Source organism: Panthera uncia, chromosome C2 (assembly GCF_023721935.1).
Source record: "Panthera uncia isolate 11264 chromosome C2, Puncia_PCG_1.0, whole genome shotgun sequence".
Taxonomy (NCBI): Eukaryota; Metazoa; Chordata; class Mammalia; order Carnivora; family Felidae; genus Panthera; species Panthera uncia.
The window spans coordinates 25,517,390-25,542,507 of record NC_064810.1 but is presented as its reverse complement, the minus strand read 5'-3'; the positions used below and the strand labels follow the sequence as shown (position 1 = coordinate 25,542,507).

The window sequence follows — 25,118 nt, the reverse complement described above, 5'->3', positions numbered from 1 at the left end:
AATAGGAAGACACCCTATGTTTATGGGCCAAAAGACTTAATATTGTTAAGATGACAACATTTCCCAAATTGATTTATAGCTGATAAGCTGAATCTTTAAAATGCATATGGAAATGCAAAAAGCCTAGAACACCCAACACAATCTTTTTCTTTTTTTAATGTTTATTTATTTTTGAGAGAGAAAGAAATAGGGTGAGAATGGTGGTGGGGCAGAGAGAAAAGGAGACACAGAATCCAAAGGAGGCTCCAGGCTCTGCAGGGCTGGAACTCACCAACCGCGAGATCATGACCTGAGCCAAAGTCGGATGCTCAACCGACTGAGCCACCCAGGTGCCCCTACCCAACCCAATCTTGAATAAAATAACAAAGTTAGAAGACTTAGACTTCCTGATTTCAAAACTTATTACAGAGCTACAGTATATAAGACAGTGTGATACTGGCATAAAAATAGAATCTATATTTTAAAATAAAAAAGATAGACTTATAGATCAATGGATTAGAAAAGAGAGTTCAGAAATAAACATTTATATTTTATGGTCAATTGATATTCTTTTTTTTCTTTAATGTTTTAAAATGTAATTTTACTTTTGTGAGAGAGAGAGAATAGGAGCAGGGGAGGGGCAGAGAGAGAGGAGAACAGAGGATTCAAAGCCAGCTCTGTGCTGATGGCAGAGAGCCTGATGCCAGGCTGGAACTCAAGAACAATGAATCATGACCTAAGCCGAAGTCAAATGCTTAACCGACTGAGCCACCCAGGTGCCCTTGGTCAAATGATTTTCAATAAGGGTGCCAAAAAATTATGAGGGATAAATATACTTTTCAATAAATGGTGCTGACACACTGGATATCCACATGCTGAAGAATAAGATTGACTCATAAACCTAAATTTAAGAGCTAAAACTTTTTTGGTTAAATGTTTATTTATTTATTTTGAGAGAGAGAGAGAGAGAGCAAGTTGGGGAGGGGCAGAAAGGGAGAGAGAGAAGTGCAGAGCCCAATGAGGGGCTTGATCTGTGACCCAAAGATCATGACTTTAGCCTAAATCAAGGATTGGACACTCAACCCACTGAGCCACTATGCCTAAAAATTAAGTTTTTAGTTTAAGCTAAAACTTAAAACTCTTAGAAGAAAATGTAGGAGTAAATTTTAATGAGCTTGGATTAGGTATAGGCTTCTAAGTCACAGCACCATAAACACAGGGAGAAAAGAAAATTCTCAGCAGCCCTTTGTGACCTGAGGGGAAAAATAAAAGGGTATGAAAAGGAGCTGACCCAGGATATCAGGAGGCTCAATGTTTATTCCTTCTTCTTGAAGATTATAACCTACTTTGGTTTATTTGTTTTTTGACTTGAATTGAGACCTTTCCTTCTTGCTGCCTTTATTGGGCTCTCAACCTTGAGAGATTAACTGGAATCTTAGTATTGGTCTAAGAAGTTGGCCCCTAGAATCTGCAGGCATGTCTTTTGGCAGATGGCTTTTTGCAGTTCTGCAGACCAAACCTAATTATCCACTCTGAGTTGTCATCTGAGTTTCTATCTGAGTTGCCAGTGTTTGTCCATTTGATTCTTCTTCTGTCCATTAAGCAATTTTAGTGCATGAAAGAGCATCTAAAAGAATGTCAGGAAACCAGCAGCCATTTATTGAGAGCCATATGGGATATCCTGGCACTATTCACCAGAAGTCCATTTCTTTCCTTAATCAAGCAAGAAGGAAATGTATAATATTGTAATAATAATAATAAAAAAAAAACCTCAAAAAAGACATGGCCTAACACATCTGCAGAATAGTCTACAAAATTCCTGTCATGTTAACAGAGTTTAACATATGCACTGAATGCAATTCCACTTGGTCAAGCCAGAATGTACTTAATCTCTATCAGAGATTACAAAAAAACCTAAAATGCCACAAATTGCCCTGTATTCCTTTCTTGCTTAGGAACAGAAGGGAAATTAAATAAGCAAGTCAGCCAAAGTTTATTTTTATATGCAATAAAGTTTTCATAAAAGTGAAATTATAAAGCTCAGTGGAGTCAAGAATGCTTTTTTTTTTTAGATTATTTATTGAGAGAGAGACAGACAGATAGACAGCATGAGTGAGGGAGGGACAGAGAGAAAGAGACAGAGAATCCCAAGCAGGCTCCATGCTGCCAGTGGAGATCCCACCATGGGCTGGATCCCACACACCGTGAGATCATGACCTGTGCTGAAATCAAGAGTGGGACACTTAACCTACTGAGCCATCCAGATACCCTGAGAATGCTTTTAAATGATAAGGGGGCTTCTTCAATCTTTCAAGTACTTTTGAATCAGGAATGCATAACTGACTTTTAAACATGTAAAATTAGGGACAGGTAAGATCACCTTGATAACAAGCCCATCTATAGAATAATACAATTATTCCTTTATCAGAAATTTACAAGTTTCCTAGTTCTTGAGAACTTGAGTTGTGAACTGGGATATGTTCTCCCTACTAGCAATCTGAAATTAGAAACATACAAGGTAACTGCAAAAGGCTGTCCCAGCTTGGGAGTCACCTGGAGGTCCAAAGAATAGCCTTACCCTGCCTACTCCCACTATCCCTGGGCATCTCCTCTATTTCATCTTCTCTTCTTCACTACTGATTAGCAGAATGCATAGCTGATAAAGGTTCTGCTCCCCAATTTTTTAAAAAGATGATTTCTTTACTTTTTTTACTTTTTAATTTTTTTTATGGAATCTCTACCCCCATGTGGGGCTTGAACTCACAACCCTGAGATCAAGAGTAGCATGTTCCACCAACTGAGCTAGCCAGGCACCCCTTCTGCTCCCCAGTTTAAATGTTTGTATGTGTGTGTGGTGGTGGTAGGGGAGGGGGGGCTGGGTTCTACACCACCAACCGATTCTCTAACACCAGCCAGGTGTCCTAAAATTCATCTCAGTTCTGACACTATCTACCCAGAGACTGCATCAGATTCCATAGGTTGAGGGCTCAGTTTACAAGTGGCCCCTCCCCCACCTTATCACTTGTGCTTCTGACCAACCAGTTATAGATTAGGGGTTCCAATAACCCTCTCCGTGGGTTTAATTTGCTAGAGTGGACCTCAGATGCCAGGTGCCACAGCCAGGTTGTCATCTGTGCTTCTCACCGAATGCCTATAAATCAGAGGTTCCCACACCTCCCTCCTTGGGTTTGATTAATTCACTAGAGCAGCTCAAAGAACTCAGGAAACCCATTTATCTACTTGACTACCAGTTTACTACAAAGAATATTAAAGGATACAAATCAACAGCCAGATGAAGAGATATACAGGGCAAAGGCTCAAACAAAGGGGCATTTGTAATAGTTGAGTTTGGGGCCCTGCATGGTGGCATGCATGGAAGAGTTCTGGTTCACCTACAGGGAAGTTCCCTGAACCCTGGCCTTTTGGATTTTTATGAAGGCTTCATTACACAGGCATGATTGATTGAATCACTGGCCACTGCTAATTGATTCAACATCCAACTCCTCTCCCCTCCTCAGAATTCAGAGGGTGGAAATGAAAGTTCCACCCCTCTATTCAAGACTGGTTCTCCTGTGGGCGCCTGGTGGCTCAGTCTGTTAAGCATCCAACTTCCTTTCAGGTCATGATCTCACAGTTCATGGGTTCAGGCCCCGTGACAGGCTCTGTGCTGACAGCTCAGAGCCTGGAGCCTTCTTGGTATTCTGTGTCTCCCTTTCTATCTGTGTCTCCCCTGCTCACACGTGCTGTCTCTCTCTCTCTCTCTCAAAAATAAATAAACATGTATAATATCATGCCAAATTATGGAAAGAGCCTAAATGTCCATCAACTGATGAATGGATAAAGAAATTGTGGTTTATATACACAATGGAGTACTACATGGCAATGAGAAAGAATGAAATATGGCCCTTTGTAGCAACATGGATGGAACTGGAGAGTGTGATGCTAAGTGAAATAAGCCATACAGAGAAAGACAGATACCATATGTTTTCACTCTTACGTGGATCCTGAGAAACTTAACAGAAATCCATGGAGGAGGGGAAGGAAAAAAAAAAAAAAAAAAAAAAAAAAGAGGTTAGAGTGGGAGAGAGCCAAAGCATAAGAGACTCTTAAAAACTGAGAACAAACTGAGGGTTGATAGGGGGTGGGAGGGAGGGGAGGGTGGGTGATGGGTATTGAGGAAGGCACCTTTTGGGATGAGCACTGGGTGTTGTATGGAAACCAATTTGACAATAAATTTCATAGATTGAAAACATAAATAAATAAATAAATAAATAAATAAACATAAAAAAAAAAAAAAAGACTGGTTCTATAGGCAATCAGCCTCCAAAGGTAGGGAATTTCCAAAAATCACCTCATTAGCAAACCTAGTGGTGGTGAAAAGGGGCTGGTTATGAATAACAAAACATCCATTTCACCTTTATGGCTCTGAAGCATTTTCAGGAACTGAAGACAAGAGACCAAACATTATAACAAAAGGTGTTCTCATTGCTCTTATTGCTCTAGAAATTTCAAGAGTTTTGGCAGCTATGAGCCAGGAAGTGTAGATGAAGATCAAATATATATGAGAAATATTTCTCATATATATTTGCTCATTCGGATGAACAAAATATTTTTTTCTGAATGACCATATGTATGTGTGTATGTATGTATGTATGTGTATATATATATATATATATATATTTTTTTTCTTTCTTTTAAGTAGGCTCCATGCCCCGTGTGGAGCCCAATGTGGAGCCCAACGCAGAACTTGAGCTCATGACCCTGAGATCAAAAGTTGGATGCTTAACCAACTGAACCACCCAGGCACCCCAATCTATCTATCTATCTATCTTCCTTCCTTCCTTCCTTCCTTCCTTATAAATCACAGCTTATACCTTCCCAAACTAATTCATAAGGTTGCAACAGTTGCCTGGAGTCTATGGTCCCAAGCTTTCTATTCTTGCTGATTCTCCTGCTATTCACTCAATGCCAACCAGGTCCTTCACCCCAATTTTCCCCTATATCCCCACCAGCGTCTATCCATGCTAGATCACTTATCCCTACCTGAACAATCTGCCAATTCTCCCCTTCACATGTTTAAATGTAAATGTAGTCTCTTCTCTCTAAACTATAATATTAGTCCCACATCCTAAATATATGCAACTTGCCCTCAAACATTCAATGCTCCATTGTTCCTGGAAAAAGAATAAGGTTTGACAAAGAAGTCTTGGCTCCCAATTCTATGTCTGAGGGAGACAAGTTGCTTTACTGGAGTGTGGAGTTGGCCTTGTGAATGCAAGTTCCAAAGAAACATTCTTCTGAAGGATGTATCATCATGTTCTGTCAGGAAGACTATAGGCTAAAAAGGTATTTATCAGCTTCCTTGTGAAATTCATATTTACAGCATGGCTGCTATGAGCTTTACAACAAATGTAAAAAAACTAATTCCTCAAAGGAGTATAATCTAAGTTCCAAAATCTGGATCTCCAGCCAGGTTGTCTCTCTTTCTGGCATCTCCACTTGGATGTCCCCCAGGCGCCAAAAACCTAACATTTATACTCTACTAAACCTGCTTGTCCTCTGTTCCCTATTTACTTAATAGCACCCTTATCCACTGATTGCCCATACCTAGAAACCTGACCTGGCTTTGTTTCCTGTTCCTCAGAGCCCACATTCAACTGGGCTCAAATCCTGCTGGTCCTTTCTCTGAAATGTCTCCTGTTCTCTCACCAAAACTGGAGTTCACACCCTACCAGATTTTACTGTAACTATGACAATAATTTCTTCAATGATCTCCTCCTTTGTTTCTTCCTACTTCCTTCAGATCTATCCTTGTACTACCTCTAGAGTTTCTTTCCAAAACAAAGGTAGCATTAGGAAAGGCCCTTTCTATTTATTTTTAAATGTTTATTTATTTTGAGAGAGAGAGAGAGAAAGAGCGAGCATGGATGGGCAGTGAGAGAGGGGGAGAGAATCCCAAGCAGGCTCCAAGCTGTCAGCACAGAGCCTGACAGTGGAGCTTGATCTCACAAACCATGAGATCGTAACCTGAGATGAAATCAAGAGTGGGACACTTAACTGATTGAGCCACCCAGGCGTTCCCACCTTGATCATATTTTTAATGAGCTCATGCCCTTTCACCATTTTCCTAATTTGTCTTTTGTCGTCTTATTAGAGGCTTAATCGTTTTAGTTTGCATTAAGTTGTTGAGGCATTCTATATATTTTCCTATTCAAATGATAGAATAATAGTTTAGAATGTCAACTATTGTCTTACTGATTATATTTCTGAATTGAAATGTTCAGATTTGGGCTTGAATTGTGAAAGAACACTTTTCCTAAAATCTAAATTAATTCAGTCAACAAATAGGTTTTGAGGTCAAATTTAGCACCGACCACAAAACTAGATGTCGGGACTACACTAGAAAGAGAAACAGACATGTTTCCTGCCATTGGGGGAGTGGGATAGGCATTAATCAAATGATCAAATAATTTACACATTCAAGTATAGAACTGTAATTATGCCAAGTCCTCTGAAGAGGAGGTGCCTAGTACTTTGGGAAACCCTGATTCTGAAAGTTGATTTAATTAGGGGCTCATTTTAGAAGGAAACACTCTGAAATGGGAACCATGACTAGGAACTACCCACCTGGTAGGTCAAATGTTCCAGGCATAAGTGACAGCATCTGCAGAGTGGGTGCAGCAATGGGAGGGTAGGAAAATGAGATGAGCTTAGAGAAGTAAGAGCTCAACTCTTCATAGCTGAGAAGTATTATCATTTTTATAAACACAACCGAAGCCCTTGTAGATCTTACCATCATGGGGATGGAATGTTAAGGTCTAATCAGAGAAAGGGGGGACTTAGCTGAATTCTGTCTCTGACTCCCAAAATACCTCGTTAACACTTTAACGCCTCCATGACACTAGTTTCTTTACCTCAATAACCAGTTTACCTCAATGCATGTCATCTCAAGTTTTGTAGAGATATTTTAAGGAACAATGAGTCATAATTGCGGAGTTCTTTGAACTCCTTGGATGAAAGATGTTATATGGTCTATAAATGTAAAGCATTGCTATTATCTATCAGACAGAAAGCTGTCTCCAGCCAAAAAGAAACCAGCAAAATATAAAGTATATGAGGCTCCATCCACTTCTGTCATATTTAAATATATAATCTAAGTATAAATTAAATGGTTTAATGCTGGGTAAGCTCAGCATCTTTGATCTAAAATGCCCAGAGCACTGTGCAAACATTAAGTCATCTGTTCTCAAAATGCCCTATGTATACGTCATAAACACCAGCCATTGTAATTCTTCCTGAGGATTATTATAGTATTCAAAGAATATAATTTTCTTTCCAGAGGTTATCAGCAGAGTTAGTGTAGAATCCCAGAAAGAGGATAGATAGAGGCTCCTGGTTTATTCTGCCAGTCCTATTTACTTTCACCCAAACAAGCAAACATAAACACCTCAAAGCCAAAATACAAACTACATAACATGGAGATGAAGAGCTTAAATAAAACAAGCAGCAAACTTTTATCCTTAGGTAAATATCATATCCCTTATCTTTAGTACAGGGGAAATTCAGTACTTTGTGGGTTGTTTTGACATAGAAAACGTAGAGAAAAGGGACTGAAGATCAAGACACCATAGGGATGGGACCTTTAGCAAAAGAGGTGAAACAGAGATGAGAGGAATATTTCTAAGTTCACTCTTTTCCTTCCCTTTCATATTAAACCTTTAATGTTTTAGGTACAGAAAAACTTATAATTGAGAGGAGGGGAATTGAGAGGCAGGAAGAGGCAAGTAATGCCCAGAGACAGTATATCCCGGGCCTTTGAAAATGTTTTCATTTCTGGGGCGCCTGGGTGCTTCAATTGTTAAGCGGTTCAGGTCATGATCTCAAGTTCAGTTTGTGAGTCTGAGCCCCGCGTTGGGCTCTACACTGACAGTATGGAGGCTGCTTCAAATTCTCTATCTCCCTGGCTCTCTGCCTCTCTCTCTCTCAAAAATAAATAAACATTGAAAAAAAAAGAATATGTTTTCATTTCTTTTAAACTCAGAGGAAATAGGGGCACCTGGGTAGCTCAGTCGGTTAAGTGTCCGGCTTAGGCTGAGGTCATGATCTCGCAGTTTGTGAGTTTGAGCCCCGAATCAGGCTCTCTGGTGTCCAGAGCCCACGTAAAATCCTCTGTCCCCCTCTTTATCTGATCTTCCCCTGCTCTCACGTGCACACATGTGCTCTCTCTAAAAAATAAACATTAAAACAAATAATAATCAGAAGAAATAATGATATAATGTAGCCTGGATTAAATTTGTCTTTTTACCAACACAGTTGTGAAAGACGATTTTAAATATATTTTGTGGTGGGAGGGGACCACAAAGATAAAAGTACCTAGGGTCCCCAATAGTCAGAATGTGGCCCTGGAAATGCCCTAATTTAGATAGTTGGAGGAAAACCTACTGAAGAAATCCTTAACAAGGATTTATTTATTCCACCCAGACACTAGAGAATCTTGCAAAAGCGACTAAATACAATGTTTTTCAAGTGATTCCACAAACTGAATGGAGCAAGCTCAATGAAAAACCCTAGAGGGCTGTCAACAAAGGAAGATGTGGTCTGATTTCTGTGTACAGCCAATCTACAGACTACAGGAGTGTTATTCTATTTTAAAGGGCTAAGGAAGATCTGAGAAGGATGAGCCTCATCTGAGAATTTAGAGTATTTATAACTACCAGCCCTTCCTCATGCTGGTTTATGATCCAAATTTATATTAACCGTGTCATTTGGGAACTTAATGCCAAAAATTATTTTTAAAGTTTTCCTGGATTGGTAGTGCCCTTGGATCCTGGCAGAAGCTAATATAAATTCTCTCTCAAGGAAAACACTTCAAACCCTCAAATACTTCACAAAGATAAAGTTCCACAAATACCCGCTTGCAATAAAAAATAACCATAAAACATGAAAAAAGAAGCCTAACACAAGCAAGAATCTGTATAAACAACAAAAAACAAAATGAGGTACCCAAAGATTTCAAATCACATAATTATTGCACACATAAGATATATTAAGTGCATTTAATATGTTTAAAGAAATGTAAGAAATATTTGGGAGAAAATATTTGGACGTATGAGTACAGAATAAGAAACCCAACAAATATAAAAAAAGACTAAATATCTATAGATGAAAAAATATAATTGAAATTAAAACTCATTCGGAGAATTGAAGAGTAGATTCAACACAACTGAAGAGCAAACTGGAAGATAAAACTGAAAAAATTACCTGGGATTCAGCTCAGAATATAAATATATGAAAATGATAAAGGATGAGATGTGAAGGATAGAATGAGTTGTAACATACATCTAATGGGCATTTCAGAGGGCACATCTTAGAGAATATGAAAAAAGCAATATTCAACAAGAATTTGAATATTGAGATTTTTCGAGAATTGAGAGATGACAGGAATTCTCTCAGGTTCAGGAAATCCCTGGCTGGATAAATAAACAGAAATCCCAAATTAGACACAACGTAATGAAACTGAACAACAAATCAAAGAGAAATTTTTAAAAACAGCCAGATGATCTACAAAGATAATTAGATAGACTTTATTAGAGCTGCAAAGGAAGCCAGAGTACAGTGGAATAGTATTTTTTTTTTTTTTTAGTGTCTTTATTTTATTTTTGAGAGAGAGAGAACAAGAGCAAGGGAGGGGCAAAGAGAGAGGGAGACACAGAATCCAAAGCAGCAGCTCCAGGCTCTGAGCTGTCAGCACAGAGCCCGAGGTGGGGATCAACTCACAAACTGTGAGATCATGACCTGAGCTGAAGTCAGACTCTTAACCAACTGAGCCACCCAGGCGTCCCCAGTGGAATAGTATTTTTAAAGCATTGACAGAAAAGACCAATAAGCCCCAAATTCTATATACCAAGAACTCTACCTTTTAAATTAAAAATAGATATTTTTAGACAAACAGAAACAAAGTTTACCTTAAAGAGATCCTCAATAAAGAAATTTATAAAGGACATATTTCTGGAAGAAGGCAAATCATCCCAGAAGTGGTCTGACATGCAAGAAGAAATGATGAAAAAGATATGTAGACAAATCTAGTTAAACATTGGCTATATTAAGGGGCGCCTGGGTGGCTCAGTCAGTTAAACATCCGACTTCAGTTCAGGTCATGATCTCACAGTTCATGGGTTCAAGCCCCACATCGGTCTCTGTGCTGATAGCTCAGAGCTTGGAGCCGGCTTTGGATTCTGTGTCTCCCTCCATCTCTCTGTCCCTCCACTGCTCACACTCTGTCTCTCTCTCTCCTTCAAAAATAAATAAACATTAAAGAAAATTAAAAAAAAAACATTGGCTATATTAAAAAAATGACAAGGTATACTTTACAATGTGTACAGAACAAAAACATTAGATTACAATATAAATTAGGAGAGGTATTTGATAGGAATTAAACCAGTCTGAGATCCTTGTATTACTCAGAAGAGTAAACCTGTTAATTTTCTTCAGGTTTTTTAACATTTCAATATGCACGGGGACATTCACCTCAACTGAGGGCAGATTTTTGCTTAGTATTTATATACTAAAGTTGATGCCCTCAGTGCTATTCCAGCCATCCTTCCAGAAAGCTGGCTCAGGGGTACCTGGCTGGCTCAGTCGGTAGAACATGAGACTCTTGGTCTCAGGGTTATGAGTTTGAGCACTATGTTGGGCCTGGAGCCTACCTTAAAAATAAGAATAATAATAAAGTTAGCTAACCATGTGTTTACTCCCAAGAGCTAGATACCAGTTGTATTTTCTAAAAGTAATTTTATTGATGGTCTCCCCAGATTGACTCAGTCTGAGACCACAATGGAAAAATGTCCCCTATAAGCTGGGAATTTTCAATATGCTTCCTTTTTTCTGCCCTATTTTAACCTTTGAGCAGAAAACAAGAAATTAGCAGAAATTGGAGAAAAGCAACTAGCATGAAGTGACAGAGACCAAAACAAATAAAGCAATTGGAACAAACAGACTATTCTTGGATAAGAAAATTCAAAGGACAGCAATAAAATCTTTAATTTTAGTCTGTATAAACTTATCACTTTTTTTTAAGATCATATTTTATTTTTCATTTCATTTTATTTTATTTTTATTTAAATCCAAGTTAGTTAACATATACTGTAATAATGATTTCAGGAGTAGATTCCAGTGATTCATCCCCTATGTATAACACCCAGTGCTAATCCCAACAAGTGCCCTCCTTAATGCCCATCACCCATCTACCCATCTCCCCACCCAACACCCCACCAGCAACCCTCATCTGTATTTAAGAGTCTCTTGTGGTTTGACTCCCTGTCTGTTTTATTTTATTTTTGCTTCTCTTCACCTATGTTCATCTGTTTTGTTTCTTAAATTTCACATGAGTGAAATCATGTATCTTTCTCTGACTGACTTATTTTGCTTAGCATAATACACTCTAGTTCCATCCGCATTGTTACAAATGGCAAGATCTCATTCTTTTTGATCGCGGAGTAATATTCCATTGTATATATATATACCACATCTTTATCCATTCATCAGGTGATGGACATTTGGACTCATTCCATACTTTGGCTATTGTCGATAGTGCCGCTATAAATATTGAGGTGCATGTGCCCTTCAAATCAGCATTTTTGTATCCTTGGGATAAATACCTAGTAGTGCAATTGCTGGGTTGTAGGGTAGTTCTATTTTTAATTTTTTGAGGAACCTCCATACTGTTTCCCAGAGTGGCTACACAAGTTTGCATCCTCTTTCTCCACATGCTCACCAACATCTGTTGTTGCCCGAGTTGTTAATGTTAGACATTCTGACAGGTGTAAGGTGGTATCTCATTGTGGTTTTGATTTATATTCCCCTGATGATGAGCAATGTTGAGCATCTTTTCATGTGTCTGTTAGCCATTTGGATGTCTTCTTTGGAAAAGTGTCTATTTATATCTTTTGCTCATTTCTTCACTGGATTTTTTGTTTTTTGGGTGTTGAGTTTGATAAATTCTTTATAGATTTTGGATACTAACCCTTTATCTGATATGTCATTTGCAAAAATCTTCTCCCATTCTGTTGGTTGCCTTTTAGTTTTGCTGATTGTTTCCTTTGCTGTGCAGAAGATTTCCTGTGCAGAGGTCCCAATAGTTCATTTTTGCTTTTGTTTCCCTTGCCTCTGGAGACATGTCGAGTAAGAAGTTGCTGTGGCCAAGGTCAAAGAGGTTATTGCCTGTTTTCTCCTCTAGGATTTTGATGGCTTCCTGTCTTACATTTAGGTCTTTCATCCATTTTGAGTTTATTTTTGTGTACGGTGTAAGAAAGTGGTCCAGGTTCATTCTTCTGCAAGTCACTGTCCAGTTTTCCCAGCACCACTGGCTGAAGAGACTGTCTTTATTCCATTGGATATTCTTTCTTGCTTTGTCAAAGATTAGTTGGCCATACCTTTGTGAATCAATTTCTGGGTTCTCTATTCTGTTCCATTGATCTATGTGTCTGTTTTTGTGCTAGTTCCACACTGTCTTGATGATTACAGCTTTGTGATACAGCTTGAAGTCCGGAATTGTGATGCTTTCAGCTTTGGGTTTTTTTCTCAACATTACTTTGGCTATTCGGGGTCTTTTCTGGTTCCATACAAATTTTATTTTATTCCTTAAAATTTTTTTTAACATTTATTTGAGAGACAGTGAGACAGAGCATGAGCAGGGGAGGGGCAGAGAGAGGGAGACACAGAATCTGAAGCAGGCTCCAGGCTCTCAGCTGTCAGCACAGAGCCTGATGCAGGAATCGAACTCACAGACCATTCATGAGATCATGACCTGAGCTGAAGTCTGATGCTTAACAGACTGAGCCACCCAGGTTCCCCTGGTTCCATACAAATTTTAGAATTGTTTGTTCTAGCTCTGTGAAGAATGCTGGTGCCATTTTGATAGGGATTGCATTTAATGTGTATATTGCTTTGGGTAGTATTGACATTTTAACAATATTTGTTCTTCCAATCCATGAGCATAGAATGTTTTTCCTTTTTTTTTTTTTTTTTGGATCTTCTTCAATTTCTTTCATAAGCTTTTTATAGTTTACAGTGTATGGGTTTTTTACTCTTTGGTTAGGTTTATTCCTAGGTATTTTATGGTTTTAGTGCAGTTGTAAATGGGATCAATTCCTTGATTTCTCTTTTTGCTGATTCATTTTTGGTGTATAGAAATGCAACCAATTTCTGTACATTGATTTTATATCCTGCCACTTTGCTGAATTCATGGATCAGTTCTAGCAGTTTTTTGGCAGAGTCTTTGGGTTTTCCACACAGAATATCATGTCATCTGCGAAGAGTGAAAGTTTGAGTTCCTCCTTGCTGATTTGGATGTCTTTTATTTCCTTTTTTTGCCGGATTGCTGAGGCTAGGACTTTCAACAGTATGTTGAAAAACTGGTGAAAATGGAAATCCCTGACATGTTCCTGACGTTAGGGGGAAAGCTCTCAGTTTTTCCCCACTGAGGATATTAGCCGTGGATCTTTCGCATATGGCCTTTATGATCTTGAGGTATGTTCCTTCTATCCCTACTTTCTTGAGGGTTTTTATCAAGAAAGAGTACTGTTTTTTGTCAAATGCTTTTTCTCCATCTATTGAGAGCATCACATAGTTATCATTTTTCTTTTATTAATATGATATATCACATTGATTAGCAGATATTGAGCCAGCCCTGCATCCCAGGATTCACTTGATTGTGGTGAATAATTATTTTAATGTATTGTTGGATCTGGTTTGTTAGTATTAAGATTTTATTTTTACATAATCTTTACACCCAACGTAGGACTTGAACCCACAACCCCAAGTTCAAGAGTCACACGCTCCACTGACTGAGCCAGTCAGGTGCCCCTAAACTTATCACTCCTGTGTATTCCTTCTGGAATCACATTATTGGGAATAAAAAAAAAAAAAAAATTCTAGGTCACTGACTAAGGGTTGATTTCTAAATATTATATACATGGCATTAAACTAAAAATGTATTTATAAATTCATTTGCACAGGGGTAAATAGATGTCTTGGATGGTATTAACCCATGAAACCCATGTTCTTGATATTGCAAGTAGAACACTTGTGAGAAACCTTCATTTCTTTTTCTTTTTTCTTCTTTTTTTTCTAGTAAGTAGGCTCCATACCCAACATGGGGCTTGAACTCATGACCCTGAGATCAAGAGTTGCATGCTCTCTGGACTGAGCCAGGCAGGTGCACCAGAAACCTTCATTTCATTTTCCAGAAAATATAAAAATCAGCCAGTGTCATCTATGAAAGAAAGTTTCTTGCTTCACATGCTTTCATAGTCCAGGTTGGTAACAGGGAAAAATCCTTTAATTCTTATGAATAAGTCAATCTCTGAATGTGTTCATAGGATTTTAATCATCTCAGTGTGTTGACAAGTTCACCGCTGCTGAGAAATCTTCGTAAGAACATATGCTATGTTAACCATAGTTGTTTATGTCTCCACAATTATCACCTTCTTGACAGACCAAGAATCACCTTTCTGCTGGTTTAGAGGCTATACAATATGGAATGCTTGGTGCTTTACTAAACTAGGACAATTCATTTAATGGCTGTGCACTATTGTCAGCTTGTTTTGAAAATATCAAATAATCAGGGGCGCCTGGGGGCTCAGTGGGTTAAAAGGTAAAGCATCTGACTCTTGGTTTTGGCTCAGATCATGATCTCAAGGCTCTTCGGATTGAGCCCTGAGTCTTTCTCTGTGGTGACAGCATGGAGCCTGCTTGAGATTCTCTCTCCTCTCTCTCTGCCCCTCCCCTGCTCTCCTGTGTGTGTGTGTGTGTGTGTGTGTGTGTGTGTGTGAGCACACGTGCAGTCTCTCTCTCTAATAAAGAGTTAGAAAAATATATCAAAGGATCAATAATTTGCATGATCCAGAATTAATGACATTATCTCATTACAGTTTTGTATACATAATTTCTAAGTTAACTATAGCCACAAAGCCTTTTTTTGTTAAATGTTTATTCACTTTTGAGAGACAGATATAGAGTGTGAGTGGGGAAGGGGCAAAAAGAGTGGGAGATACAGAATCTGAAGCAGGCTCCAGGGTCTGAACTGTCAGCACAGAGCTGGACATGGGACTTGAACCCACGAACTGTGAGAGCATGACCTGAGCTGAAGTCGGACACTTAACCAATTTAGCCACCCAGGCACCCTTAGCCACAAAGGCTTCTTAAAGGTATTAATAAGTTTCAGATATTGGCATAATTTTAGCTGCTGTTTTTATGAAATAATATAGTCATAAACCAAAGTGTAAAGATGACTCCATTTAACTTTTTTTCCTCCCCCCCCATCTTTGATATAATTGTTTAAAGAATAGTTTCCTGAATAAGGTAAATTACTCCTTTCAAAGTTACTTAAATCTTAGAGATGATATACTTGGAAAAATTTGTGTTCAGTAACCTAATGAAGGGTAAAACACTAATTTTGGGGGTGCCTGGCTGGCCCAGTCTGAGAAGCATGAGATGCTTGATCTCAGGATTGTGGGTTTAAGCCCCATGTGAGGTGTAGACATTACTTAAATAAAAACTAAAAAAAAACTCCAACCAATAAAAAAAAAAAACATTAATTTTGTAAAATTTACATTTTAAAGGTGCATTCTAAAAAGACATATTCAGATGTGATGATTTGTGAGTTATTGTATACATATTTAAATACTTTTTATTAACATACATCAACATATTAACATATGAATTAAATATACTCAGTTCAACAAATACTAGATTCTACTATGGGCTGGCTTCCTAGAGTGACAAAGATGAATAAATAATGTGCCTTTCTGGCCTTCTAGAAATATACAGAGTAAGAAGTGATTGATAGGTATGAAAATGTCTACCACAGAAGGAGGCAAAAGGGAAAGATTGCAAAAAAAAAAAAAAGTACTAGAAGGAAAAGGTTAAGATAAAAATCCTTCTGGATAATTTCAAAAGATTTCCTCTAGTATGTGGTTGAGATAACCCATGAAGGGTGAGTTTAATTTCTACCAGAGACACTTATAATAAATGTGTGCTGCTTTGAAGTGATTAATACTAGAAAAATTCTCATATAACAGTCTGAAATAGATATGAACAACTTTAATATTTATTCTTTTCTAATTTCATGAACTATAATGTGTTAAGAAAAAATTTAAGTTCCCAATATTTTATACCTTCAATTGTATCAGGTAGAATTTTTGTTTCCTCTGTTAGGAAATCCCTAGCAGTTACTCTGAACTCTCCTCCGTAGATCAGTCACGACTCCACTGGAGGTCCTTTGAATCAGGATCACTGGAGTGGGTTCAGATACTGGTATTTTGAACAAGTTCTCTGGATGATTTTATTTTATTTTTTATAGATTTTATTTTAAAGTAATCTCTATATGCAAAGTGAAACTGAACTTACAACCCTGACGTTAAGAGTCCCAAGCTCCACCGACAGGGACAGGGAGGCCCCCTCTAGATCATTTTAATATGCAGTCAGTATAGCCGACCACGAGGCTAAATTGCAGTTGAGTAACTTTGGTCTTACCAACAACTGATTTATTTTCTCTTTGCTGGTTCAACAAATAATAAGAATTTTCCAATATTATTCTTTATTAGCTGCCACTTTAAAAAAATGTTTATTTTGGGGGGGGGGCAGAGAGAGAGGGACAGGGGATCTGAAGCACTCTGTGCTATTAGCTGCCATTTGACTGAGTATTTACTATGTGCCAGGCACAGTGCCAAATATTCTTTTGTGCCGTATCTCATCTAATTGTCATAGCTAGGTGTATTTCCAAATCACTTGCCCAGTTAACTGTCCCTTTCCAGGACCCAAGAACTTACCCACTGCACCACACGCTTCTTTCCTCTAAGTCACTCCAGATAGGGAACTGTTGGAAACACAAAAGTCTCTTAGCAGTTATATACAAACGCTATCTGGAAAGGGCAACTGAGGACCCAAATGACACAAGAACAAGTATGGAGGATACCAGGAAGTGACACTGTAGGGCAGACCAGGAGATTCAAAATCTCTTTCGCTGGTCCCCCCAACACCGCCTCCAGCCTTTAACCACCCCTACTTAGCCTCACTTTTAAAGCTCACTGGTCCACGGTGGCCAATTATAGGGTTAGAATAACCTTTAAATACACAGGGTCAAAAACACCAGTCCAGATATTTCCCAAATCCGAAGCTGCAGCTGAGGGGTTCGGTCATTACTGGAGATAGGGAAAAGCCTTCTCGAGCCTTCCGCATCAGCCCACCGACTCAACGATATGGGAGCAAATGCCCGGGGTAGGGTGGGTTGCCTGGTTCTGTGTCCTCACAGCCTTAGGAGGGAGACCTCGCAGCAAACCGCCAGAGGTGGGACGCGTGGCTGGAGGCCCCTCATTCCGTACCAGCCAGAGGGGAGGGCCGGGTGAGCGCCTGCGGGGCCAACCGTGTTTGCCGCCCTTCAGGATCCCGGGGCAGGACCGCAGGCGTGGGTCGTTCCGTGCCTCACCCTGAAGCAAGGGCGCGACCGCAACTGGGGAAAGGAGCCTGCTCGACCCTAGTGCACACACCCTGATTTAACTAAAGGCACTGAAGCGGGGACCTGGGCTCATGGGGGGAATGGCTGCCGGCTCACCCCAAGACGGAGCGCAGCTGGCCGGGGAATTCTATTCCAGAGGATCCCTAGGGCAGTCCGCACTGGTTGCCACGGCAACCCCACGCTCTTGGCGGAGCCGGCGCGCGCCGCGGGGCTCAGCCACTACCGGAAGTGACGTATTTCACCTGCCGTGCAAGGGTGGGGTGGGACGGGGGTGCGGAGGTGCAGCCGCCGCCAGCCAGTCGGGAGCGCGCAAGGCGCAGGGTGACTGAGACCCCGGGTGAGAGCCGCCTACCTTCAGTCACCGCCCACGGCCGGGCCGCCACCATGGCGCTTCTGCTGCGATTCGTCGTCTTGTGGGGAGTCGCGGGTGAGTGGGGGGCAATTCAGTTCCTAGGGTTCCTTTTGCCGGCACCGCCCTGGGGCGCTCGCTGCCTGCGGCCACCCGGGAACAATGAGGCGTGGGGGAGGGGACGGGTGCGGTTTGGGGGCGCTGCGGCAGTGGTGGCCGTGCGGGAGGTATCAAAATGGGGTGGTTTGCGGAGCCGGGCGTGCGAGCCGGGAAGGTGGAATGGCTCGGAATAGAGCCATGCAGGGGCATGAAGTGTCCGGGGGGAGTTGGAGATGGTGGGGACCGAGCCCCGAGATGAGGGGCGGCGGTACAGGGGCTCCTCGGGCGCGGGTGGTGGGCGCGGCGTGCCGGATGCGCCTGGCGTCTCTCCCAGACCATTCTTTGCTGAGGGTGCAAGCTTTGCTTTATTCGCGCTTGCCTTTTCCCTTGTTAGCCGCGGTGTTGTGTCCGTCCAGGGTTACTCGATTTCCAAAGCCTTGGGCTGCGAGTTTGCAGGTGTTGAGCAGTCCAAACGGGGAGGCTGAATTACAAACGCCATGATTCAATAGACACCGAGCTTTTCAGTGCCTCAAATCGTCCAGGCTACCTCTAGGAAAGAGGCGCTGAACGAACAGTAGCCTGAGCCTTCTTGGTCTGGTAGAAGAGGAGAGCCCAAGCACGAGCTGTTACCTAGAAGGTAACTCGACGAAGTAGACCGTGGAAAATCAAAAGTAGATTCCAGCAAAAAAAAAAAAAAAAAAAAAAAAAAATGCGGTTTTGGTTTCCGCAGTCCCGGCGCAAAGTGCAAAGGAGAAATTCGTAACCTCGGTTTGAATTTGTGATGAGTTAATTCATTTTGAAGATAAGAGGGGATGACTTGTACGGGGCACTTCTTAAAGGATTCGCCAAGTACATTTTTCGACTGCGTCTTTCTCGGGAGGGGAAAAAAGGCATTTAAAAAATGCGTGGACTATTAGAAGGCACAATCATTTGACACTTTAAGTGATCTGTTTTCATGTCAGTGTTTTAACTACCTGATCTTGTTTGTCAGGGTAAACACTTGTATTTTAGAACCAAATTGTTAATTAAAGGAAAAAAAAAAATCCATAGGTGGGACTCTGGAGACACATTCGTGTAGCTTCTGGAAGGATTTTTTTTTTTTTTTTTTTTTTTTTTTGAGCCCGGAAGGATCGGGTGGCCCTTTCTGTTGGGATGGCTCTCCGTTTCTTGTTGAAATGTTAATTCCATTGTTGGATGCCACATCTGTGAGCATTACTCATGGGATCAACATTCTATTACCAAGTCTAATCTTCAGACTATAGCACCACCTCCACCTTTTTGATACATATCATTTAGACTTGGGTGAAATTTCCAAAGTAAAGCTTCTGGAAAAGATGAAGGGTCAGTAACCAGTTTACTTGGTACATTCCCATCTTTGTTTTGTCAAGGACTAAGCTGAAGTTGAAGTGGAGAACACATGTTCTCTATGGGAAGAATATTTTAGGCTACATTTAGAGCAGAAAAGTGGAATAACATAAACAATGTAGAGGATTTAAAAAAAATTTTTTTAATGTTTATTTATTTTTGAGAGAGACAGAGATAAAGTGCGAGCTGGGGAAGGGCAGAGAGAGGAGGAGACAGAATCTGAAGCAGGCTCCAGGCTGTCAGCGCAGGGCCCGAGGTGGGACTCGAACTCACAAATTTAGGAGATCATGACTGAGCCCACATGGGCCGCTTAACCGACTGAGCCACCCAGGCACCCTGAAGAGGATTCTGTTTTTCACCCCCTGGGGATGTCCAACTAATTGTCTGGATTTCATTTTTTCTGGGTGCCTCACTTTGTTAGGCACAATGAGCTTCTCATTAAAGGACTATTGCCCTTAGCTTAACAAGAGAACTATTTTTAGTTCCAATTTCCCAGCTTAGGGAACAACTCAAAAACTATGTAACTGATGTATGGCTTCGAGTATTTCTTGAGATACTCTTTGCCATTTTAGAAGTCCGTTGCTATGAATTCAGTTTGGGTGGTAACATGATTGGCTTCTACATTTGGCAAAACAGAGTGGAGGAGGCTTACAGATTAAAAATTGCAGTGCTATTTTTCTTCTAGGTTTGTCTCCATATGGGTTGTAAAGCGTTTTGTGGTATATTCTGGTTGCTAGTGGAAGTCCTTTTGATGCATTTTATTACCCACCCAGCAGCAAGTCATACTACCTAAGTCACACTAATAATAGTGGCAGTGGTAGCATAGCTGTAGCAATCGTAGTAAAATTAAAGCCTTGATTGAGCAGTTGTTAAATGCCAGACACTGTTAAGGGCTTTACATATACTCCATCTACCTAGTAACCCTAGAGGGTGTGTATTACAATGATCCCTATTGTACAAGTGAGGAAACTGAGGCATAGAATAGTTATATAACTTAATTTGCCAAGGTCACAAACTTCCTCTTTAATCCTTGCTCTTACCACCATGTTATTTTGCCTCTTTCCTCTTTGATTACCTCTGATTGACATCCTAAATTTTTGTCACTGGTTATCTGTCATGTAATAAGAACCTGCTGTGTGCCAAATACTGAAGTCTTCTGTTATTAGCCCTTTACTTTTTTGATTTTAGTTGAATGCTTTCTGGCACCATTATGAAGACACGGGGAGTCAGGGCTTAGTGTTGTAAAACTGATGTGGCCCATGTACCAGCAGCATCAGCATCACCTGGGGATCTTGTTAAAGTTTGGGGGGCTGCTGTTTCTCACACTGTCAGCATGAGTGAAACTAAAAATTACTTGTCTACCTACCACTTGTTAGTCATTTGATGGCTGCAGGCCCCTGTCCTTTCTGTGTGCCTCAGTTGCTTTATGTGTCAATAGTAGGGATCCTACCACCGCAGAGTTGTTGAGGAGCAAAGTGAAATGTTTATCATTTTGCTTCCGGAAGTCTTTGCATAAAATATATGAAGATTAAGTGGGAACTTTATCTCCTCTATATATGTCTCTTACTGTTCACATTTTGGCCGTTATATCAACCACCTAAAAAAAGTCACCCCTCCTCTGAGGCAAGCCACGTTAGATTGGCTCCTTACCCTGCTCGTTGCGGGGTGTCCGTCAGTCACTCAGTTTATCTCATTGCACTAGGTCAGAGGGCAGGGGCATGACCTGTGTTCTTGTTACGGTCCCAGTGTTAGTTAGCTTGTGGTATGTGGCAAATAGCAAATGTTCAGCAATATTGTGTGGCTAAAAGTTTGCAGCTTTTTTACCACTACGCCTGTGTATATGACGTAGCTCTCATCGGTTCCATCTCTCTCTCTCTCTCTCTCTCTCTCTCTCTCTCTCCCTTCTCATCAAATAAAGATGGTCCTTCTAGTGATCGTTCCAGTAGCCTTGTCTCATTCAGTTGTTAGTCTAAAGTTAAGCTTCTGCTTTATCTTTGATCTCATTGTTCTGTTCCACTTTAGTTGCCAAAGGTAACAATCACCGTGTTCCAAATCCGCTTATCTTTTGGAACTTCTTTTTGGTTCTTTCCCACCCTGTTAACTTGCTCTTCATTGACTTCTACAGAAGGTCCCTAAAATGTCAACCTTACCCAAGATTTGGCCCATAGTCCTCTTCTTTCAATCTTAGACCTGGGTGACCTCATCTACCCAGTAATCTCCAAACAGTTGCTAATGACTTAAAAATAGTGCCAGCTCAGCCTACCTCTCCTTTGAATTCTGGGCCACTGTTTCCAACTGCTTAACATTCACATTCCATCCGAATGCACTTTAGTACCTTACACTGTGCAAGTCTGGAGCCGAACTCATCCGTTAATTAATTGATTACATGATCCAATCATTCAAATATTTATGGCCTACTATGTACTGTGCCTGTACTAGGTGCCCTTACAGTAGTAGGTGCAAAGGTTTGATAGGACATTCCCAGCAGATGGTACAGCTTTTGCAAAGTCATGGAGTTCTGAAAGGATATAATGTATTGTGGGAGGTGAGAAATTCAGTGCATTAGAGCATCTAACCAGCACTTCTCAAAGTTTTGATGTGCGCCTGAGTCTTTCTTATAAGAAAATATGGGGTGAGGCCTGCGATTTTGCCTTTTAACCTGTGACCACATTGTGGGTGGGTGAAGATCTAAGGCTGTGCCAGGAGCTTAGTAGATGAAGATGATGGACAGCTGTCAAGTGCTGCCACCCTCCTTGGTGGTACAAAGAAACTTGTGAAGGCATTAAAAAAGTGAGATTATACACTGAGATTATTCTCTTGAATGATGAACCTGGAGGCAGTTCTGGAGGCAGATAGAACCAATAGATCTGATACAGGAAGCTATCTGGGATGATCTACACATAAGCAGTCCCTGTTAAAAAAAACAAAAACACAAGAGTTGTGTTGGGCTTCCTCTGGTGTGAAAAGTTTTAAGGGAAATGCAGTGAAACCTGATACCTGGTTGGTTGCAAGAAAAAGTTGGAGAGAAGCAGTAAGATTTCTGGCTTTGGGAGGATGGTGAAGTCACTAATCAACAGAGGGTAAAGAAAAAAGGAGCAAGTTTTAGGGGAAATGACCAATGAGCTTAAGTTTAGACAGGTGATATTTGAGGAGCCCGAAGGGAATGGAGGTAAAAAATACCTATTAGGAAGATTGAAACAAAGGACTGGATCTCAGGAAAGACAAAGTTTGGTGATAGAGAATTGAGAATCACCACTGATAGGTGGCATCTGGGTAAGGTTAACCAGGAAAAGCTGGTAGGACTAGGAGAGATGGTGAAATGTGACACTGGAGAGCATCAACATCTAATAAGTAAACAGAGGGTGAATAATAAGGAGTGATGTGGGGGGGGGGGGCATGTAGGAGAACTATGGGATGAGGGTATCCCAGAAACTGATGCAGAAATGAGGCCAGTGGGTCTTACCATTGGGAGATTATTGGCGACATTCAGGAAGTTCTTGATTCCATAAGGAGGACAGTTTTCTGTAGGGGATAGAGTACAGCTGGATTTTCATATATTAAGGAGTGGGCATCAGGTAAGTAAAGAATGAAAAACATGCTTAGCGTTTGCAGTTGTCTTGACAGTGAAACATTGCACATATGACCTTCATTCCAAGGGACAGTAGCAGACCCAGGGGATGAGGTAGAAGCCAGCAGCTAAGGACTCCCTTACCTTCCAGCCACCCAGACTTAGAACCTTGTTCCTTATTTTCCCTTGTGCACCATTTCTTCCTTGTACCTTAAATATTGGGGTTCCTCAGTTTATGGCTTCAGTTAGCGTTTATGTCTTGACAGCTTCCAATCTATTTCTAGTCTGTCTCCCAAGCTTTTTCCCCTCATTTGAAACCACCCACTTGACATCCCTGCTTCGACTTTCTGCAGGTGCCTCCAATTGAACCTGTCTACATAACGACTGTTCCCTCTCCCATTAAGTGGCTTTTTCAGCTAGCAAAATACCCAGGCAGAAATCTGGGTACCTTACTGACTCTTCCTGTTCTCTCATCTGCTTACATCCAGTCACTTTCTAAGTCACTTGTATCCCTCCAGCCACTACTCGTAGTCCAGGTTATCACTTGTTAAGATGGTTGAAATAGCTTCGTTGGCCTTTGATTAAGTGAATTTTTCCCTACTCCAAGCACGTTACATTACTGGAGTGTGTTCTAATGTTTGTCAGGTGGGCCTTTATTGTAATTGTTTTTCCTGACCAGACTGTACATTTCATGATGTCAAGGATTGTCTGTTGATTCCATATTTTGTTCCCAGTGTATGCACAGCCCATGCTAATTAAATGGGAAAACGTTCTAGACAGGAATTGATGTTTGTTGGCTTGTGGAAAAAGACCTGGAGGGAAAGAGCATTTGAAGATCGAGAGTATGTTCCTCACAGAAGAGGTGAGCAGGGCTGGGCTCCATACCCTGCACAGGCAAGCTGTGTGTGTCCGTTTTGCCCTGTGCTCGGTAATGGAGTGAATTTGTGTTAACACCGTCTCATTGTAATCTCCTGTTGCAGCCTGTTCTCCCAATCATGTTGTTTCTACCTTTCCTCTGTTTTATACAAATCATTATCAGGTGTAATTAAATAAAGGCAAGAATTGATAGTGGGAACGTTTGGTTCATTTACTTGGTGGCCAGCAAGAAATGGATAAAGTAACTAGCCCATGGGGTGCCTGGATGGCTTAGCCAGTTGAGTAATTGACTTCAGCTCAGGTCATGATCTTGCCATTCATGAGTTTGACCCCACATCAGGCTTGCTGCTGTCACCCTGTCAGTGCAGACCCCACTTCGGATTCTCTCTCCCCCTCTCTTTCTGCCCCTCCCCCACTCATGCACGCACACACTCAAAAAATAAATAAAACATTAAAAAATACATTTGTAAAATGATAAAGTAACCCAGAACATAATTAAAAATTCTGTCATTAAAAAGAACTTATGGCTTTATCCTGCTGTTTTTCATCTATCTTATATATTTTTAAGAAAACAAATCTAATATTCTAGAATAATTGTTACATTGGTGTTGGAATTAGACTGGTTTCTATTAGGAGTGTGGTGCGAAATATAAGTAAAAAGCAACAACCTTTTCTAGTGGTGGTTCCCTACTCATTTTCTACTCCACATTTGGGGGGGGGGTGCTGAAATGACAAACAGTGGAATGTGAAGGGGTTGGAAAACATCACGCCTGGCATGGTGAAGTGAGCTGTTGGGGGAGCTGGTTTGGAGTTCATGGTTTGGCGATCTCTTTGGGGGTCTATTATTGGTATTGCTTTGTAAGTTGTTCAGTCTCTTGAATCCATTACGGTCTCTGTAAAAATGCAAAGAAAGCTGAAAATGTTTCTACATTCACTGGTGAAATGGTGACTTAAAGAGACAATTTCTCTTTTGTGCTTTTCCACAGGCCTTTTCTGTCACCTTTCTTCCCTCACCTCATTGACTCACTCTTCCTGGTTTCTAATAAAGAGTTAGCCAATTAGAGTTTAAGCATTAAAGGCCTCAACTTGACTCAGCATTATTTGCAATTTTAATTAGCAGTGTGCTGTAGAAGAAAAGACTGGTCTGCCCTGTTGACAAAGAGAAGGTAGGATAAGGGAGGGAGATAATAGTCTATTTTAGGGTAAGTATGAGATCAAGGCATGGTCTAGTTTGTCCTTTGATAGTTGGTGAGAAAAAGGATTAACAGTCAAATTAACCATTGTTAATTGGTTAACTGAGACAATACAAATTTCCTGTGAAACTATGAAATCACTTTCATTCTTTCAGAGGTATTTTATAAGTTGGA

General features: G+C 40.6%; 1 protein-coding gene across 3 annotated transcripts in view; it reads left to right on the top strand.

Annotated features, from left to right (window-relative positions):
- The first annotated feature begins 17,730 nt into the window (after positions 1–17,730).
- Positions 17,731–25,118, top strand: part of CXADR (CXADR Ig-like cell adhesion molecule) — a 56,090-nt gene continuing 48,702 nt past the window's right edge. For 2 of the 3 annotated variants that reach the window (XM_049629325.1, XM_049629324.1), the window contains exon 1: positions 17,731–17,921. In XM_049629325.1, the coding sequence (XP_049485282.1) occupies positions 17,879–17,921 (43 nt within the window). In that variant the 5' untranslated portion in view covers positions 17,731–17,878. Of the gene's footprint in view, positions 17,922–23,634; positions 23,738–25,118 lie in introns of those variants that run through there. The other variant, XM_049629326.1, reaches the window with a different exon arrangement.